Source organism: Platalea leucorodia (genome assembly GCF_965183815.1).
Source record: "Platalea leucorodia genome assembly, chromosome: 1".
Lineage (NCBI taxonomy): Eukaryota > Metazoa > Chordata > Aves > Pelecaniformes > Threskiornithidae > Platalea > Platalea leucorodia.
In genome coordinates this window covers 66,245,372-66,267,637 of record NC_138823.1, presented here as the reverse complement: position 1 = coordinate 66,267,637, position 22,266 = coordinate 66,245,372, and the positions used below count along the sequence as shown (strand labels likewise).

The following is a 22,266-nucleotide window of genomic DNA, read 5'->3' as shown; positions in this document are numbered from 1 at the left end:
AGAAAATTCAGGAAGTTTCACTAATCCTGCTGGAAAAGAAATGCATTTTCAACCATGCTAATAATTGTTCAGATAAACAAAGTGTAATTTTGACATAAACCATGAGCAGACGCAGTTTCTTCTGATCACCTTTCTTCCATTTGTTATCACTAAAGTAACAATTTTGTTAGTACAGCATACATATTCTAGATTTCCATGAAAGCAGAAACAAGTTTTTCAATTAAGTAAATCCATTTGATAAAAAGGAGTTTTGAGAAGTGTCTGTAATGCTAAACTCGAATCATAGAATCGTTTAGGTTGGAAAAGACCTTTATGCACAGCTATTCCTTAGCACACTGAGCCCTAGCCTTCAAGAGTTTTTTATGAATTACAATGGCTTTGCTATTATTTAACAAGATCACCATCACTGCCTGTCCATCGTACTGCCATTGCACTGATGTCTGAGCTGTTCCTCAACTGACTCTATGTTTCCATGCAACCAGTCACCAAACCCTGTCTTAAAAACACGCCGCAAACTGCAGTGATCCAAAAGCCAACAGACAACCAACCAAAGGTATCTGTGCTGCAGGGACAGGGTGATCGACCAAGGGAAATAAATTTCAGCAGAAATTCAAACTAGTCATCCTACCTGTCAGTCAGCATCTTCAAATTATAGGTAAGGGACAGTCACATTTACCAGTGACCATAACTGAAAACCTGATATCAATCGTTCCATTTATTGATCCTGTTTTTTCTATAAAGCATATATATACACACACACATACACACCCACACACATATGTATGTGTAAAATACAACAAAATAGAACATATGTCAAATTCCCATTCACTGATTCCAAGCTGGACAAGAGATGTTCTTCCACATCAGTCATTTTCATTCACGTGGAAATTATCTTTCTCTGCTACAGCAATCATTATGAATTGTCACAGGAATAGAAAAAATAATTCATCGGCATTGGCAAGGCAGGTTGGCAAGATGCTTTTCAAAATGAACCACAGAAATCATCAGAAAACAGCAGAATTTAATAAACCTCAACATAATTTCTGCCTCCAAATCAAATATATTCCTATTTGACACTACAAACACTAGAAGGGAATAATACCATCAACTTGTTTGGACATAAACTGTCCCACTACAAAGGTCGTCAGGCTCATCTCGCAGTTCTTCAAGTTCATGTTTCCAACATAATTCTTCACTCAACTGCAGTTCTACAAGTTAAAATTCCTCTGAACAGTACATATAAATTAACAAATCCATTTAAGACAGACACTAACAAAAGCATCACTCTAACTCAACACCATGCAACACACCATTCCTCAATTATTATTTTTTTAAACAGATGCACAAGTATAAAATATGCTAAGTTTATGCAACTCACATTTGTATCTAAAAACCCAGAATATTTATAGAAACACAGTGGCTTTACCTTGGTGGGAATCCGAGATGTTAAAAGAAATGCCCGACATGATGCCAACACCTATTGAAAAAAAAGAACAGAATTTGTAAGAAATATTTAATTTATTAGGAATATTTATTAAAGATTCTTTTCCAGGAAAATCCTGAAACCAGTGGGAAAAAGCCTCTAGTAGAGTGACTGTCGGTTCCCTTTGCTGTCATACACTGAAGGAAGCAAAACTGGGCTCAGATCCAGTAAAGCATAGTGAAGAGACTGCTGCAATCTGATCAGCTATAAGCTAGTTAGTACAGCATCAAACTGAAGAAATTCATTCAGTCAATCTCTCAAGAACATCTAATAGCAATCTAAAGAAGCAAGGATAAGAAATCCTACCAGGAACATATGATGGACTTAAATATAACAAAAATACGCAAGATAAACATGATATTATTAGTAATACAAGAGACCATAAGCAAACATTTTCTTCTGGACACACTCGGTGCCTTTCTACAGTAACAACGCAAAGATTTTTCATTGACATCACCTGCATTTCTTCTCCAGCAAGGACAATGGAAAAACAAAATTAGATTAGTGAGACCTGTGACTCTGGGGACAAAACACAACGAAACAAGTATTTCGGAAGCTATTGCCAATCAAAATATAATGATATATCAAAGTACCGCTCCAGTCTCCAGTAGCACTTCCCACTCACGGATTTTATGCCTTGCAAAAGGGATGACTCATTTTGCAAAACTAGAGTATTGCTTTTTGATTTACCTGCTTATGGAATTAGCTACTGCTGGCTCCATCTTTTTCCAGACAAAAAAAAAATGAAACAAACTTAATTCAAATATCTGGATTGAAATCCCACAGCATGTGCAGAGCTTTTCACACAGCTGGGACCTCCTGAACCCCGTTCTGCTCGGTCAGTTTCCATCTCCAGGTGAGCAGGGTGACACCAAACATGTTCCTCACTCGGAGAGGGAGAACCAGCCTGAGAAGGCAACGCAGCACCCAGCTCCGAACACCATTCAAACGCTTTGGAGACGGGATTTCAGCTTTGGTATCTCAGCTGAGCAACGTCTTGCTAAGACCTAAGAATGCTGTACTAGTGTTGGATATTAGCAGACTGTTTCAGGGTTGATGCGATCAGACCTACTGCCCCGGTTATCATGGACGTAGAGCCAAACCATTGTGCAACAACGGGCCCCGAAGGCCCGTTACGCTGGCTGGCACACCACCGCTGCCGCTCGGCTGGCACATCCAGGCCCTGTCAGACAGACCCACCTCGTCCCCGTGCGCTCACGCATGGGGGAGAAACAGCCTCTCCTGCTCTCCTCCCAGCTGCGCCTATCAAAAGTGCGCCTTCTGCAATCCCGCACGCAAAGAAAGGTGAAGGGTCAACCCGAGGGGTTTTGTGGCTGCACAAACAGCCTTTCCCCAGCCCGACAGCAGCTCTCTCTCACAGTGATAAAACCTTGATTCTTTCCCTTCCCTCACCCACCTCCTCAGGGCAGCCGCCCACAGTAGGTGCACATCACTCTCCCGGGAGCCTCCGGGGAGGATCACACCCTCAGTCACACCCCTGTGTGCTGACAAGAAAAGCTTTGCTATCAGTAAGAAGAGCGTCCCTCTTACCCATCATTGCACCCACACACCGCTGCCCAGCTCCGAAGAGGGGCAGGTGATCAGGCACCCTCTCCCTGCACCAGCACCACCAGCAAAATGCCTACAGAGCAGGAGGCAGAGCAGCTGCAACAGCTTCTCCTGATCTGCTTCTGGTCACCACATCTCAGGTGCAGAAGTGAGAGAGCCAGGGGAAAGGACAGCTTTTGAAGAGCTGCTTTCCGTATTTACCTTCTAGGTAGTGGCCTACAACATTAGAGAGATCAGTGTTTGTGTGTGTGCCACCACAGTGGGACAGCTGGTTACAGGAAAATCATGTCACAGTCCTGTCATAAAACATTTGCCTGCATATATGGGTTCAAGCTACTTTATGAGCATTGACAGGGTCCCTTTAACATGGTTACAGTACACATGAGCAGTCCAAATAACAAAGCTAAATGCAAACCAGGTAACCAGAAGGCTGTAACACATTATGTTGGAAAAGGATGTTCCAGCAGAGCACATGTCAGCGTATATTCCGGTGGTAGATGTACCAATGCTCCCAACGTGATCTTGCTAAAATCAACAAAGCTGAAGTACCTACTTAGTTTAAGAAGATGCATTTACATACAAAGGAGAGGACTGCTGTAAGATGATACTCCCCACTCAGCCGGTAAAGAAACTACTCTTGAGCAATGGTACAGAAAAGCCTGAGCCCTCTAATCCAACAACACCGAGCTTTCTAGTTTTCACAGTTGAGACTGTCACAAACAAGAGTTTGATTTTTACATAAAGTCAACTGAAGACAAGGTCAACTACTACTGCAAAATTAATGTCCCATCTTGACAACAGCAGGACCAGAGTTTTTGTTTGTTTGTTTGGTTGGTTTTGTTTTTGTTTTTGTTTTTTTGACATTGGCAGAATTGGCCAAGAGGAGCCTTGGCATTTATCACAATTTTAGCTGCGAAAATCCATGAGTATGCATTGTGACCTTTGACAGGATCAGCTTTAGTTTACTGCCGATTATTTTTTTTTTCAATCTTTTCAAAATTTTATGCAACATCTGCATTTTAACATCCCCATTTCTGTTCACTTTTAGCAACACAGTAGCCTCTACCCCAAATCAACTTGAGTCTTGTTGGATAAGCTGCGAAAAGTGAACAGTTTTCAGTGGCCTCCTTCTCCTCGATAAGGCTTCAGTGCACAAATAATGGCTGTTAAGGTACCGGCTCACCTGTGTCTCTGTCAACAGGATTCTGCGTGTTGTTGGTACTTGCAAGGGCAACAGAACATGTATTATAGACTTCTTAAAATAACGTACCACTCTATTCCGTCCCCTGCGAAATAGGATGCTGGCACCAAAGGCAGAGGCGCCGGAGGTGTTGAAGTCGCCTTTGAAAGCACTGAGCTATTTTTGTGAAGGAAGTCCTAGGTCTCTGTTGCATTCCTCTGACATGAATAAGGAGTACGTAGGTGCCTAATTGCCCAATTGTCCGGGGCTTTCAGAAGTAACCAGGAGGGCAGGGTTTTATGAATAGGCAGATTCTCTATTTCCTGGAGTTTTTGATTTCTTTCATACAAAGAAACAAAAAGCAAAAGTAGCCACCAGTTACTCTCTAGCAGTTCTCAAGCATCTTACGGAGAAGATTCTGCCACCGTTATACTTATTTTGCACCCAGGGACCCTTGAGCACAGGAGGAGTGTCATGGTCAAACCCACTCTGAAAACCAGAGACTGGGAGGAGCAGAGCCCTACCCAGGGACAACTCTGAACTGAGCGCTCCCTCACTCACAACCCGTCAGGAATGTCAGCTGGGCACGGTGTATAACCTACCTTATCTTCTGATAAGAAAACGCTCACGTGTTCAGCTCAACAAGTCACAATCCCGTTCCTCCATAACCATTTTGTTTGGTCACAAGTGCTATCTAATCACTAATAAAGTTAAAAGATCCCATCAAAAGATAAGCACATGCAGGGTAAAGGGAGAGACTCAGGAGCAGATCCACACTTTAACACACCTCTAAGCCAAAAGGTTTGCAAGTGACTGACGTGAAGGGAGCAAGCACATCCAGGCAAATTTTATACGAGGTATATAACCTGGCTGCTGCTGCTGCATGGAAGGGACAATAAAGGAGAATTATATTTAGTTTACATTAGCTTCAGTCTGTCTTTCTACTCTGCCTTTTTTCAAGCACAAAACAGGATTACCATTTGAATGTTAAATGACTCCTACTCACACACAGATATCCAAGTTGATGATTTCTTATCGTTTTTATCACTCTAAATTCCATGACTCTCTCTACACTGCTCACAATGTATATGAAACAAGCTAAAATCTCGAAATTAATTTGGAAACGTTCACCAAAAACATACCCTGCAAATTATTTCTCCAGAGACTCATGGCCTACGAGGTCACCTTCTATTTACCAGAATAAATAATTTGTCTCAGTAAAATTAATGTGAACACAGATCCTCAGTCAGTATATCAACAAAACATAAATATACAGATGCATTTCATGATTTATTGTCAAATCCTAGCCTTATTACTGGTTATAGCACTGTAAGTTAAATTAACAGGGCTGCACTGGGTTGACCCAGCCACCCTACATGGCAGACAGTCTCGGGAAGACCATTTCAGCAACACAGCTCAGTGCTAATTGCATCTATTTTGCCAGGCAGACCACACCAACTCAAGTCACCTTATCTATATTTAAAGCGGTTTCAAATTCACAAGCAAATAAAAGAAATCTTTTAGAAATCTGTACCCTTTTCTAAAGTGCCGAGGAATAGCGAATTCTGGAAAACACAGTAAGCATACACGTCTTCGTGACAAAATAAAACAAGATGAAACCCCCCCAGCACTTCATGGGTCCTAGGAAGTCGCACGATGCTCGCTCCACTCACTAGCACAGATGTTTTCTAACTTCCCTCTGCTGAAATCTCAAAATAATGATGGACTAGCCAAATGTTTTTCTCTTGCTGAAAACTCATTGACACAGATATATTAAAAAAAAAAAAAAAAAAAAAAAGGCTTGGCACTTTTTTGATCAACTGTTGCAGTTTTGCCTCTTAAAAATACACTTTCTGATCCTTTCCTTCCACCATAGTTTCTTTTCCTCCCAGCATTTGCCATTTTGTCAGCCTCACACTGTACCATTATTATACCAAATATCTTCATTATTTTTTAAGTTTCCATACTTATTGCTTTATGATTTCTATCATAAGTTTTCCATTACTACTACTGATTCAATATCTAATGTACACACAATACCATGAGGTAAAGCAGCAGCACTAATACAGTTTTTGTTTTGTTAAAATATGGATGAATCAATACACGTTAGAGCATCCAGTCTGTCTCAGTCCCCCTAGGATGGATGGTTCATTTCCTGGGTTGCATGCCTGATGTTGTAAATGCTCCATCCTGAAGCGACTGGAGTTCGATTAGGTAAAAGGCCCCTTTCAGCACCATGTTAGAGATATTAGAGCTGGTTTCGAGCGAGGCGGTCTCTGTTAAAAGCACTGAGCCTCCCTACACAAAGAGGCTAGCTGACATCCCAGAGGGCTTTTTGGAGGGCTAATTAGCTCAAGGCAGAACACGAACACGTATGCTGCTTCTGAAATAGAATCATAGAATCGCTTAGGTTGGAAAAGACCTTTAAGATCGTCGAGGCCAACAGTAAACGTAACACTGCCAAGTCCACCACTAAACCATGTCCTTAAGTGCCACATCTACCCGTCTTTTAAATACCTCCAGGGGTGGGGACTCAACCACTTCCCTGGGCAGCCTGTTCCTATGCTTGATAACCCTTTTGGTGAAGAAATTTTACCTAGTATCCAATCTAAACCTCCCCTGGCGCAACCTGAGGCCATTTCCTCTTGTCCTATCCCTTGTTACTTGGGAGAAGAGACCGACCCCCACCTGGCTACAGCCTCCTTTCAGGCAGTTGTAGAGAACGAAATGGTGGTATCACTTGACATACCATGAGTTTCTCTGCAGAGTGCTGACAGCAGCAAAGTGGCTTGCTTCAGCCCCGACCTAAGGGCTCACAGCACCACCACCTTCACCCAAAGCCCTCTCAGCTGTCTGAGGCCAAATTTGACTCTGATCATTTGGTCTCGGCTACTGTAAAAGTGTCATCTATGATAAAACCATTGACAAGCCTTACTCGCTCTTGTTCCAAACGCCTACTTATTTATCCACCGGCACTAAAGCAGTCTTTCGTAACTGGGGAAGATCCTGGGAAAGGGTTAGTGCCATTCAGTTCTTGGCATTCAGACATAAAAACCAGAATTTCTCCCTCCCTCAGCTGACCTTCGCCAAGCTGAACACATTCCCAGGCTTGCCTAAGTTGTCAGTGCCTGTGCAGCCAGCCAAACACCTACGCAAAACACGCCCCAGAGCAGACACTCAGCAGTAAGGGAAGCCGTTATTTGCATCAGTACAATTCTCTCCTGCCCAAGACTGAGGCAAGCTCTGCAGCGCAAGTAACGACCTCGGCCATCCCCACGAAGGACTGCTCTGCTGCATGTTTCTCTGTGATCATTCCTGAAGTCAACCACAGCTTCCTCAACAAGGTCCCCTCGCTGGAGCCGCAGACAGAGAGCATGCCTGCCTGCCTTCTGCCCTGCCACTGGCACACTGTACGGAGCACCGGTTTTCACTGGTCCTTGCTACCATCATAATGCATTAAAAACTCAAGCCTGATATGTATGGCCTACCATGTTCCATATTTTCTGGACAGCAAAGGATGGTATGGAGAACAGTTTTTAGCTGAAATGTGGGGTTTTTTACAAAAAAGTGGGGTCAGATATCAGAACTGCTGGCAACAAATCTGCTGTGCTTCAAGAGGAGGAGAGGAGGAGAGGAGGAGAGGAGGAGAGGAGGAGAGGAGGAGAGGAGGAGAGGAGGAGAGGAGGAGAGGAGGAGAGGAGGAGAGGAGGAGAGGAGGAGAGGAGGAGAGGAGGACCTTTCAAATTAATTTACCGAACATGACAGGGGACACCACAAGATGGCACAATGGAGTGCTTCATTCAAAATTCCCTTTCAGTCTTAAGTTAGAGAGGACCCTTTTAATAGAAATGCTTATTTAGCCATTGGAGAGCTGTTCCGATATGCAAACCAGTTTCTACTTCAGCGGCAACAATGAACAAGTCCTCCCTGGAAGACAGTTAAAAAAAACTATGCTCATTTTAAAACTAACAAAAACTGAGGCATGGACACACCAAGAGATCTGCCTAAAACAAAAGGGCAAAATGAAGTTGCAAAGTTTGAAAGACAGGCTTGGAGTAAATGGCTCCTAGTTCTGGAGTAAGAGAGGAAACAACGTAGCTCGGAGGCTTATCGGCAAATTAAAACAAAATCTCCTGTCTAAACCAAATTCGATCATTAGCTCCTTCAACAGCTATAACAACACTACAACTATCACCTTTAGGCAGTGTCCTAGCCCTGTGAACTGTTTGTAAAGGACACATGAATCAAATTGTGCTCCTTTAAGACCTGGAGCACAAATAAATACAAACACTTGCTATAACCCTGTCTGCAATGTGCAAACGACCCAGATATTCCAGTAAAGGTGGGATTTCGGAAGATGCTGAGACAGGGCTTCACCTTTGGCCAGACACCGCCGATGGCAGCAACAGGAGCCATGGGCACCCCAACTGCCAGCCCCTGTTACTTGAAGAAGCAGCTTGTGATGTGGTCACACCGGTGCTGCAGACTGGGACTCCCCTCATTCAGAGACCGTACTCACGCTCAACAATTTTGTCTCATAACCTATCATTTCCATTAACCACAGAGCTGCTTGTGGAGGGGCAGCCATCTTTTGCGTACACGCACAGGGCTCCCTTGTTCTTCCAACCAGTCAGTCATGGAACAGATTTTCATGGCTTTTTGAGAGATGTCTCAGCTTAAGTGCTCTGTGTTGGACAACCCCCATCAGACTGCAAAACTTCTTCACTGTTCCTCTTACCACTGCACAATTCCCAACAACAAAAATCCCTAGTGCTGTAAAGCACTAAATACCAGAAGACCTAACTACTGTGTTATTTAAGCCTGCTCTGAGCCATAAAAAAAGGAAACAGAGAGCAGCAAGCAGCATTTCACCAATACAAAGTTCCCTCTGTGGCACTGGAACCAGCCCGGGCTGACCGCAGCAGGGTAGAGGAGGGGAGCAGGAGGGGTGTAGGCTGAACCACATACATTCATTTGTAACTCATCAATGAGGCATATAACCCCAAAGGAGTTTTTCCTTCTCTGCATCTACATTACCCATAAATAGGTCACTAGGACATTAGTGCTAATACACCTTTATTTCAGATTTTTTCCCTTTTTTCACTTTTGCTCTCCTCTGTATACAGGCATTACCCAGATTCACTGCCCCGATTCAGGTTACAAAGCGCCACAGCTGGATACCTTCCCCACATACCAGCCTTTTACGATGTTCTAGCCCTTGATACTCAGCTAAATAATAGGTTGAAAACATTCAGTTGACTTGTAATTTGAAAGACCCTGGGCTCCAGCATCTTCTGTGCGACCATCTTTTAAGCTCTCGCATTACTTCGCTCCATCATAAAAAGAGCATACAGGCACCCTTTAGAAAAATGCTCCCACTACCTGTCCCTGGTGTTAAGAGTAAGAAACATCCATACACCTTCCCTCTTCCTTCATGGAGCCTCCTCCTGGGTTTACGGACAGCAGGTAAGACTGGAAGCATTTTGGTGTGCTGCGTATGACGCTGTTTCTGTGCAGAAGCAGCTGGAAATAGATTTTGCTATTGCAGTGCTTTTATTCTTATCTTCTTTAATTTCATCACTTGGAAATGCCAGATTAAACATTTCGCAGTGTTCCTTGGTGACGGGGCTGCTCTCTTTGTATGTTACACGCAACCATAATGCAAAATTTTAAAGACCAGGAAACAAAACAAAAAACTTCAGGGACAGAGGAAACGCAATTTGATCCATAATGCAAGCCTTTTATAAGAAACTCTTCTATAACCATTTGTATTTGCTTTTAGTTATCAACAATTAAATGAAGATTCAATTAGTATAGTGCAAAGCACTTAGCTCCACTTAATATTAAAATAAAATAAATAAGCACAGTAAAATAATTTTCCTCAATACCCACTGCCATAAACCGCAGTCTCAATAACACTGACCTTGGACAGCCCCGAGAGCTAAGGGCCAGAGAAAGATGTAAGATTAATAAATCTGTAGAATTACGTCTTTTTTGTCCTCTCCATGGCATATACAAATTGAAACACAAAACCAAATCGATGAGTGGAGCGTTGTGAAAACTTCCAAGCCAAGGCAACTCTTTACCAAAGAAACCACTGTTACAGGTGAAAGACAAAACCCTCTTCCCCATTAGGTCCACAGGGGATTACTCAAGATCTGCTCCTCTACATCACTTCAGGAGCCTCACTGCAGTCCTCAGGTGCACCCAGGTTTCCTCTTCCTCCTTGTGCTTCCCCACAGGACCCTTTTTCCACCTCTATCATCTGTAAAATACAAAGTACCCACTGGAACTAACATGACTGTGACAGCCACTCCGTCCTTAATCACCTGAGGTGCGCTGCAAGCCTTCATCTTTTTATATTCTGATATCTTAAGACCATCAATCTTTCAAGAGAGGAATGGTGCTTAAGTGCTGGAACCAGCCACCTGGTCGTTTAAAGTCCTTAAAAACCACCACTACACTCCCAACCCCCAAATTCAGATTTTTTCTTATACTGTTTTACATTTTATAAGATGATCTCCTTTACAGCTATTTTATTTCTAGTGTATCACATTTCCCCTCAGCTAAAGAAATCTTTTATTTCAGAGCTTTAAAACACCTTCCAGAAGCAGGAAGAAGAGAACAAACGATTCCCCTGTCCCTGCACTGGAAGGGACCTCCTTTTCACTGCCCATTCCCATCCCCGCATCCAACTTCTTTCCCATAGCTCCCACACTTGATTATTTAAGTGGTGGGAGCTGAAGATGGCTGAGGCATCCTCTGTTGGCTTACCCGGTGCTGACCACCCACCCAGGACCTTAGCTGATTAGCAGCTAGCATCTCCTGGGGAAAACACACAAAAGCTTCTCTGTCAGGCACTTCACCCCTACATCCAGGGCAGCCAAATAATGGAGGTGTGAACAATGTCCCCACTCTCCCGTCATGCAGGTGCACGTTGCTGGATGGATTTCTTTCTTATGAAATCCTGCACCAGATGATAAATCCCGGCTCACAGTCCCTCCGCCTGCTCCCACTCTGTATCTAGACCAGGGAGAGCTGTAGGCAGGAAACCCGGAGGCGAGGTCGGCTTCGGGCAGTGACACAGCTGATTGCATCTGGCTTCCCCTTAGACGGAAATTCAGGAATTGCCACATTCCAGGAAAGCAATTTTGCCTATGACATCCTGCAAAAAAATACTTGCATTCACCCCACTCCTAACATGCACACTGTCTTGTCTGCCTAAGAAGTACAAGCTGCGTGCACTGGGCAAAAACCACTAAGTAACGGTTGATGGAGGATTATTCTTCTTTGTACTGATTTTTAAAAGTCACATATGTTAATTATCTAATGTTGTTCATTATTAAAAAGGAATATGCTCCTGTCCAATAAAAAAAGCTATTTTAATACTTTCTGGTTTTGCGAGGATCCTTACTTAAATACATCACGCTAATATTGCCTGTGTTTTACTTGTACAGCTTCTTATACAGTACATTAACCTGACAAAATGCGTGGAATAATGAAATATCCTTATTTATCTGACAAGAACATCGATTTCTAACAGCCAAATGGAAATTCGACTTCCTAAAAAACGGAAATTACAACCCGCTGAATGCAAAAGCAACAAATAATTCTGCTCTTCAAACTTTGAAGTCAAGTACAACAACTATTATACTTGTTACCCAACACTCAGTAAGGAGTCAGCTCCTAGCTATGCAGAAGACTCCAATAGTTTGTAAACTACCTTTGCCCCTGAAAAAAAAAAACAGAAAAAAAAAATCAGCCTGCTTCCCCAAAAAACCTTCATGAGATTCTGACGCAAATGTCTTCTAAGTCCAACTGTTTCTCAGAACAATTTCATGGGTAAATTTTGGTTTTGTAAGCACTGAGCCACATGCTTGATGCTCCTTAATCATTGTTCATTTCAGAACACAAGAATCTCAAAGAAGAGAGCTTTTAAAAGGTTACTTCACTACTGTGAACTTGAACAACTGATTCAGATTGTCAGTGCAAGCTACGAAAGTATAAAGCTAACTAGATCCTTCTGGGCTTTATCATTTTATCTAGAATCCTGATCTACAAGCTCTTCAGTTTGCAGGCTCTCTTAATTTTCACTATGGAGGTGCAGTCTGCCAAAAAGGAAAGTAAACCTGAGAAGAGCCTTTGCTCTGTTTAGATGGTAGGTTTGCAGGCAACTCTGCCCTGTTCTCCAGCCAGCCAAGCCTTTGGTTCCTCTTAGCCAAGTGTTTCCCCTGTCCATTCTGGAACTGCTTAAGCTCTTCTGCTGACCAAGTCAATCCCCTCTCCAGAGTTTTTTTTCTGCGTGGCATGGGGGGCTCGTGGAGCAGTGTGAGGAGCAGCAGCTCTGGCTGGGCTGAGCAGCTGGAGCAGCCCCTGGGAGCTGGTGGCACAATCCCCCCACTTTGGGAGCTGGCATCCGCTTCCTGCAAGTCAGGCTACAATCTCAAGCACGCACCCTAAAAATCACCCTGGGTAGAAAGAACACAGATTCAAAAACTGTAACTGAGACATCAATGTTTTGTTTTTAAAGAAATTCCTAACAGAGGAGATGTTGGTACAGGACCACAGATAAGAAGGGAAGGAAAGCACCCACCTGGCTTAGCAGCAGGGTTTGCACTGCAGCCCAGGCAAGGTGAGACCAGCTCCCCCCATAGTCTAAGCCCCACGTGCTGCCAGCGCTGAACCACCGGATGGGCCCACCACAGCCTAAATCAGCGTCTTCTGCAAGCAAATGCGTGATCACAACAACCCTAGGCCAGCTTAGCAGCAATACGGCCCAGCAACCAACAGCAGCAGAGCCACAGGAATGTAGTGCTCTAGGTGAGCTAACTGCCTAACAACTTCCCCATCCCACCGGCAGGTCTTTCAGGCTAGACTGAGCTCCACACTACTCTAAGTTATCCTGGTTTTAAGGAAATTTAAGGCTTCCTTGAATAAGACTGAGGAGGTCCCCGTTGACTGAAGGTTAGCAAACGTGATGCCCCTCTACAAGAAGGGCCGGAAGGAGGATGCGGGGAACTACAGGCCTGTCAGCCTGACCTCGGTGCTGGGGAAGGTTATGGAGCAGATCATCCTGAGTGCCACCACACGGCATGTACAGGACAACCAGAGGGATGAAAGGCAGGTCCTGCTTGACTCACTCACCTGATCTCCTTCTATGACAAGGTGACCCACTTAGTGGATGAGGGAAAGGCTGTGGATGTTGTCTACCTGGACTTCAGTAAAGCCTTTGACACCGTTTCCCACAGCATTCACCTGGAGAAGCTGGCTGCTCACAGCTTGGACAGTCGTACTCTTCGCTGGGTAAAAAACCACCTGGATGGCTGGGCCCAAGGAGTTGTGGTGAATGGAGTTAAATCCAGCTGGTGGCTGGTCACAAGTGGTGTTCCCCAGGGCCCAGTACTGGGGCCAGTTCTGTTTAATGTCTATATCAATGATCTGGATGAGGGGATTGAGTGCACCCTCAGTAAGTTTGCAGATGACACCAAGCTGGGTTGGAGTGTTGATCTGCTGGAGGGTAGGAAGGCCCTACAGAGAGATCTGGACAGGCTGGATCAATGGGTCGAGGCAAACCGGATGAGGTTCAACAAGGCTGAGTGCCGGGTCCTGCACTTGGGTCACAACAACCCCAAGCAATGCTACAGGCTTGGGGAAGAGTGGCTGGAGAGCTGCCCGGTGGAAAAGGACTTGGGGGTGCTGGTCGACAGCTCGCTGAATATGAGCCAGCAGTGTGCCCAGGTGGCCAAGAAGGCCAGTAGCATCCTGACTTGTGAAAATAGTGGACCAGCAGGACCAGGGAGGTGATAGTGCCCCTGTACTCGGCACTGGTGAGGCCGCACCTCAAGTACTGTGTTCAGTTTTGGGCCCCTCACTACAAGAAGGACACTGAGGTGCTGGAGCGTGTCCAAAGAAGGGCAATGAAGCTGGTGAAGGGTCTAGAGCACAAGTCTTATGAGGAGCGGCCGAGGGAGCTGCGGTTGTTTAGCCTGGAGAAAAGGAGGCTGAGGGGAGACCTTATTACTCTCTACAACTGCCTGAAAGGAGGTTGTAGCGAGGTGGGGGTCGGTCTCTTCTCCCAAGTAACAAGGGACAGGATGAGAGGCAATGGCCTGAAGTTGCACCAGGGGAGGTTTAGATTGGATATTAGGAAAAATTTCTTCACTGAAAGGGTAGTCAGGCACTGGAATAAGCTGCCAAGGGAAGTGGTTGAGTCTCGATCCCTGGAGGTATTTAAAAGGCTTGTAGATGTGGTGCTTGGGGATGTGGTTTAGTGGTGGACTTGGCATTGCCAGGTTTACCTATGGTTGGACTCGGTGATCATAAAGGTCTTTCCAACCTAAATTATTCTATTCCATTCTAAAGTCTTTTAAAAGTCTATTCTATTCTACAAGTCAGAAGGTATCCTGACTGAAGCACGGATGCAGTTTATAGCACGCCCTTTCTAAGCTTCTGTTTTCCCAAGCACTACCATGCTCTTGCCATCAACACAGCTACACTAGTGATGAAAACAGAGAGAAAAATTAATACAGACAAAACTTTAAGAAGCCAGGATGCCTTTAAGCACAGGATCCCCAGGCCTATTATCTCTACCTAGCATGGCTGAAAACCCATTTGATCTCCTACCACTGGAGATGTACTGCTTTTCATAAAGCTGGGAAGCCTTCAGCTGAAATTCAACACATCATAAAATTTTTCACATTGTATCTTTTCATGCTTTACCTTTTCAACTCTTACACAGGGTGTTTACACACACAATTTGTGTCTTTATTATGTTTTTAAGGTGGGCAGTTCCTAAAAAAAAAAAACCAACAAACCCCAAAGGCCTTCAGCCTACTACAGAAAGACCCTTAAACACAACTTTAACCCCAGCATGTTATCATCATGGCTTCAAAGCCAATGTAAGTAAGATAAAATCCATGCTAAAATTGCCTTGAACCATCTCAAAGAAGTATTGCTGTTATTTCCTTTTTGGTTTAAGTTGTGGTTTCTTTGATTCTTAATGTTGGTGAATGGGGTTTTTTTTACTGCAAAACCAAACCCAAACGTTGGTAACCATATTTCACAATAACGTGCAAGTGCTTATCCTTCAAAAAACTACTACAAATGTTCAATTTTTTTGGGGTGGACTCCACCCAGTTGCTACTGTTGCCTTTCCTTGTCACCTATTAACTTCAGGTGGGATTTTAATACTTAGTTTAGGTAGTGCAAGATCTCACAAGTGAAGTTTTAGTTTGGTTAAAGGAAAGTCCATCTAAGTTTAGTTTGCAAGAGAAAGGCTTGCAAGTGCAATTTTAAGTTTATGCCAGTTATAAAGTATGGTATTAATATATATGCACCAGCTCAGCTAAATTTGCTTCTAATGTGACTATCATCCTTTGCCTAATTAAGTTCACAGTAACATTGATTAACTATTGCTGGAGTTACACATTGTCCATCAACTACTTAAATAAACTCACCTCGATTCAGTCAATTTTGCTGGTCTTCTCACACAAGTCAGAAAGGAAAATATCATTCAATTGTGCTGCCTAAATGGCTGATCTATGTATATAATCACGGCTTGTCAACCCACTTATTGTTTATCATCTCTTCTCAAGATCTTTTGTTGCTTAAAGTTCTAAATGTTTTCTTTTCCTTTTGTTGAGTTTTGACACTTATATCAACATAGAAGTTTCGTCCAAGTAAAATTAGAACTTTAAAAAAAAAAAAATCGCTATAAAGCTTTTGAATTACACAGATAAACTCCCAAACACACCACAAATGAATGATCACAGTCTTGTTAGCAGGTTTGCAGAAAATTGCACCCAACAGAACATCAGGTACATTGAAGATTTGAACTCTGCCCACGCACAAACATTAGTATTATTGGACTATTAACTTTATTATTCACATGAGAGCATTAATGATGTCAGTAAAGCACAGCCATCAAAACCCAAAACCTCCCACTACAATTGCAACACTGAAACACCTCCCCCAGCCTTGTTTTATCTTCCATTTCTTCTGCATCGGGGTCCTGTGATCACTCAATTTGTCTACGCTACCATTTTTTATTTTCTTGCAGACTGGATACAGATGTCTCCTCTCTCCCCTTCCTAAATCCCAGCATTTCTCACACAGCAAGTGCACAAAGAAATGAAGACAAGGAGAAGACAGCATCCATGTCAATGTGTCTGTGGTGGAATTTTGACTTTTCAAATTCAGTTGCATTGCAGAGCTCCCAGCAATTCTGAAAGGGCCACTACTTCCCCCTTGGTCATAAATTAGATGAGAAATAAAGAGGTCTTCTGTCCTTGGGTATAGATTTCTCCTAAAGTAGCAGTCAAGGGAGACAAAAACAACAGGATGCTCTGCTGACATCTACTCCAGGCTGAGTAAAGAAGCTCCAGAAGACATTACTTTGCTCAAGCTAAAAAAGCAAGGATGCTCACTATGCAATGCATTTAAAAGAAAAAAAATAAAAACTGGCTTTTCACCTCAAATGATCATATTATCATGATCATAAAGTACATTTTTCATGAGGCCACTCCCACCCTAGAAGCTATTACCATACACAAACATGTGATTAAGACCCTAATTTAAAAATGCAGACGACAGAAGCAAGTAGGTATAACCCTTTGAAGAAAAGATGCCAAATACCAGGGTTTTAAACTAATATATCCTTACACCAACTCTTTGCATGACAAAGACCACAGTGCTTCATCCAACAATATCAGCACAGGGCCTTAACTTCAGCTCCTCAGTCCGATGCCCCAGAGCAGGTTCAGAAACTGAGCGTCTGTTGTGGCTGCTAAGAAAAAGTCTGAAGCATTTTGCTTTAAAATATACAACAGTGGTAGGGGGGGCAGTGTCACTTTTCCTGGAGCCACATGAAAATCCATAAGAGCTTTCAAAGTCCATCATTGACCAACTCGTGGCACAAATCAATTAATTCTATAAAGTTTCTGAATCCCAGTAAATTAGCTAGGAAAACACAACCTTCTCCTCCTCCTTAAGATTCACAGTTTATGATCTGACCCTGGTTGTAACGATTGTGTCACTATAAACCATGTGCTGAATGAATCACAGCTATCTGGAAACATTGGCACTTAATAATGCTCCCTCCAAAGGGGTGAAAGCCTGTAGACCACAGGCTTCCAGGACCCCTGCACAGGGCCAGTGCAGGGCCACCACAAACGAACAGGCATAGCAACCCTGAAAAAGTGAGGTCACCAAATGGAGATGTGATGTAAGACACAACCAGACAGGGCTAAGCCTCGGCTCTCATAATCTGGGTATCATGCCAGGTGAGGGGAATGTGAAACGGATACTTCCCTGAAATCAAACTGTAAAGAGGTTTCAATGTAAAGCAAAAACACTACAGAAAGTGACAAATGTCAAGATAATCCAATTTCGAGGACTAACATGTGAATTCTTCCTCTGCACTCAATTTCCAGTCTTTCCCACTTTTTTGCCTCAGAACGGCTGCATTACCAGTCCAAAGACTCCAACATCCCACACAAACCTTCATCAGTAAGGACAGTGATTTTTATTTATACTGTCTGAAGTTGCTACTTGTTGGCAACACGCAGATACTGAAAAAGAACTTGCAAGAAGAGAAATCAGGCTAAGGCTGATCAGCTTCTTCAATTGTGGCTCTGGAAGATTTGCCCTACATAGAAACAAGAAAGATTAAACCTATACACAGCAAGTCCAATGCTTCTGGAAAGCCTGGGCTGCAGTACCGGCTACAAATGATAGCTGCTCTGCTCATGCTCGCTAAGCCAACATGCTTGAGACACGTTAGGCTTCCTGACTGTAAACATGCAGCTCATGCAAGCCATGGTTTGACTCCAGCTATTGAGTTTATGTATACCTAGAGTAGACGTGAGCATGATCTCCAGATGTCCATCATCCTCTTCAGAGCCATGGTTTCATCTGGACCACCACAGGCCTGGAAATCCAGGAGAAATGCACCATACCTTCAACACTGCACCCAGATTTTTTTTTTTTTTCAATTGGAAACCAATAACATGACCAGAGAAACCCAAATGTATATGGGTTGCAGAGACTGAGGATAGGGATTCACAAAAGGGTTAATCTGTGCCAAGTCAAGCTGCCCTGATTTAAAAGCTGTGAACACATGACACTTACTAGGGACTGAGCTCTCTCCCAAAGGCAAGTTTACCCTGGGCTAAATTTGTCACCTTTCATATGCCTACATTTCAATCCCAGTGCACTCAATTCTTATGTTATCAAATGCACAGCCTGCCCTTTTGTCTGCAGCTGCTTTAGTGCTATTTGCACCAGGTTTCTGCCTGGAGGTTCGCCCCTCTGCTCCCCGTGCCGATAGCTTGAGAAGCTCATAATTGGCAGATCTGGGACACTAAATAATTCTTACGGAAAAGCCAGGAAGCTTCTGAAACCAACAAACAAGACAAAAGAACATCTCAGTCAAGGGTGTGTGCATGTGTAATGAATGAAAAACAGTGACAACATGAAACTGTATGAAAATGTTTCTTTCCAGGTCACTTTTACCATGGAACATGTTTTGATCCTCTAAATCCACTCTGTTGATGTTATAAACATACCCCTTTTCAGCAGCCAACGTGTAGACGGCTGGCTGCAGAACCACACTTCCTTTAAAACAAGACAGTGCTGTTCTATTCCAGATTATTAGTTCAAAATACCATCCCTTGCAATGCATATACTCCTCTGGTTTACTTCCCTAACTTAGTACTGCTTTTGTAACGGACCATTAATTCAAGTATTATTTTCTGTTTCATTGTAATAAATAAATGCAGAGAGGCTACAAATACTACGCAAACAATTTTAAAGAAACAACAAAACTAGACTGTTTTCTTTTGTGTTTAATTCCTAGAGAAGAGAAAACTTTTGGAACTACAAATAAATGAGGTTCTCTGAAAACTATGAAGGAAAGAATAAGACTTAAAAGCTAATGTCTTTAAAAAACAAAAAAAAAAAATTAAAAGTTACAGTTAATGCTATCTCACCAGTCCATAGAACGGGTACATTTCTGATATAGCTTCAGAAGTCAATTTTGTTATCAAAATACAGGCAGCAAATCTATATAACACCTAAAAAAAAATAAAGTCTGGAGATGAACAGTCCTCTCTGTCTTACCCTAGTTATTAAGCAAAGCAGATGGGGGGGCGGGGCAACAGCTACACACAATTTGGCATACCAAAGAAAAAAGAGAGCAAAACTTTACAACAATCACACAAATACACGGTGCTTTTCTTTCTAACCACATAGTCATGCAGAAATACCTGAAGATGATCCACCAGCACTAGAAGCAGGATCCACCTCCTCTTTCTTCCTTGTTTATGCGAATGAACCGGTCTCTTCCAAGATCCGACTACATCCTAAACCATTTGTAAGCAGCTGGAAATCTAAATCACTCAACCCAAGATGAAAAATCTCATAATTAAAAAAAGGAAACTAAATTCATACCCTGTAACAATACATAATACCGCTTGCAGCGCAAGGAGCACTGCATCAGCCTTGGCACTCCATGTTCTAGGTCACACTTAACACGAAGCAGGCAAGAAAGTGAGGGAAATCAATTAGAAGTGCAAAGCCTCCATGCACGTGTCAAAATGCAGTGTTAGGATGCAGCTGCGTACTGCGGCTAATCCAGCATAACCACAGGGCTATCGCTGAGAGGCTGAGCCCACCCTCCCCTGAGCCCACCGCGCTGCACAGCACTTGCAACGCCTCACAGCTGCTGGGGTTGCTCATCCAGGCAGGGAGCTAACGTGCACGCACACCGAATCAGTTCTCCAGCACCCGATGCAGGCGTGCATGCCCATGTCCACGCCACCGACCCAGCTGGAGGAGCGGTAACCTCTGCCAAAGGGGCAGGTGGCAAGCAGAAATGGAAACTTCCTAAAATTGGCACAGCTGGATCAGCCAGGGCTTGCTGGTCATCTCATACTGGAAGGAGGGCCTTCCCTCAGAGCTGGACAAGTTCCACGATTTTAATCGCCACCCTTTGCTTTTCGTCAACAGGACAAACGCCCAAAGAGAGAAGACAATCCTAGCCTAACTTTTCTTAGAAAGGATCAGACAGAAGATGTGTATTATTGTCGTAGGAAAGAGCAGAAGGAGGGCAATGCAATTAAGCATCAAAACAAGGCAGTGATGCACCACAGCTGGATGACTTTGAGTCATTCTGTGATTTAGGTATATAGACCAAGCCCTTGCAGCCCTCGGCTCTGGTAATTACCACCTGGCAGTGCATCCCCCAGCATCCTACCAGACATAGGTGCCTCATTTGGAGATGCTTTTGCTGATAAACCTGGCAAAGCTGCTCCATGTTCAAAGGGCAGCAGCACAGGCATGGTGGAGGTCCCTGAAGGAGAAACAGATGCTGGAAGCTGGTAGGGCAGATCACTGGGGCACCGAGCAGCACAGTAACAAGCCCACACATGAGGAGGGTTCATGTATTTGTTTAAGCACTACGCTAGAAGAATCAGTGCCATTTGGGCTGATTAACCTTAAATAAATTTTAAAAAATTCACCACTTCCTACAATGGATGCAAGATGAAAATGCCACATGAATTTGCACTCAACATTTCAGAAGCACCCGACTGAAATCCAGCTCTCCTGACACCGTGCTAGCATGCAGCATCCATTCTCTAATAGCTAGCAGCCTCTCATCCTCACTTATCAGGGACCTGTTCAGCGTATCCATAGCCTGAGCTCCGAATTTCAGTTGAAGAGTTAACTTGCACGTAGAAGCGAATACTTGTCCTGTCTTACTTGCCCACTCTTGGGAAAAGGGAAGCAACTCAGACATGTTGCGTAACTGCTCATCGGCACAGTCAAAGAGCTTGAACAGTAATTGGAAGACTAATATCCCTGCTTCAACTAGGTGCAAAAATACACAGTGAAAAGCCCATTAACAGGATAGATGAGGAGACAGACATTCAACTCCTCTCACTGTCAGGGCTTCTACACCGTGCAGAATAATTTAGTGCGGGATCCAAAGAAAATGTCCTCCCACGTGTATTGATGCTAATCCACAGAATTAAAAAGGAAACTCAAAAAGACTGAAGCAAAGAAATGAGTTGACTGTAAAATCAGCTCCCAGTTTGGGCAAATTAACCTGGTAGCATGCTTCATTCACATGCCCTAACATACACAAAACATGTCATTTTGGTCAAGTTGGCTGTAATTCTGGCACTCCTGCTAACTACAGATACACAAGTGGTTTCCAAAGAGCCCCTTCAGCTTCCATTTAGCTATCACATGAGCCAAGATAAGTACATTCATACTTAAGGCAGCTTTCTAAAAGGTTCATGCTGTTTTTTTTAAAAAAATAAACTGCAATCAGAAAAAGCATGCTTGACTATGCTCACACAGTTTGTTTTGCTTGCAAATTAAAAAGGAGAGGTCACCTACATGGTAACCTCCACAGCACCACAGAGGAAGACATTGTATCTACTTAGAGTAAAACAAGAAAAAACCTCTATTTAATACAAAGAGAAGCATAGATTAGCTATTCAGCTGGTGAAATAGAAAGGGAAAAACATGAAAACATAAGACCTGATAGTCCTCTTACTTTTAAAGTAATCAGCAATTAAACAGAGGAAAATGAAATAAAGATATTTTTCAGGGGATTTTTTTTTTTTCCTCATAGAGATACATGCATACAGGTATGCAGTCGAGGGAGAAAATACACAAAAAGGGTACACAGACAATTTTCCACAGGACTTCTTCGGTACTAAAGGCGCAGAAAACATTATCAAGATTTTCTTACAATTTTCTTCATAATACTGCAGGTAGCAATCCATTTGTCATGTACACTTACAAGCCCTTGCCGATTACTAAAATAAAATTGTAGCAAATGTTCTTTCAGCAGAAGATAACATGCTTGGCTGCATAAAATCTTAAACAGCAGGTAATAGAGTATCTTAGGTTAGTCACAGCATTTAACACTGCTGTAGCTATATTTATGTTTGCTTTCCAATGAGAGCAACATGACAACATACAGCATCTGTCCCAGCACTGTACGCAGTAATAAGGTTTCATTTTA

At 43.2% G+C, this 22,266-nt stretch overlaps 1 protein-coding gene across 4 annotated transcripts in view; it reads right to left on the bottom strand.

Moving 5' to 3' along the window:
- The window catches only part of CARMIL1 (capping protein regulator and myosin 1 linker 1), a 200,513-nt gene that overhangs the window by 116,394 nt on the left and 61,853 nt on the right, over positions 1-22,266 (bottom strand). For all 4 annotated transcript variants that reach the window (XM_082322077.1, XM_082322078.1, XM_082322080.1 and 1 more), the window contains exon 3: positions 1,427-1,477. In XM_082322077.1, the coding sequence (XP_082178203.1) occupies positions 1,427-1,477 (51 nt within the window). The remainder of the gene's footprint in view (positions 1-1,426; positions 1,478-22,266) is intronic.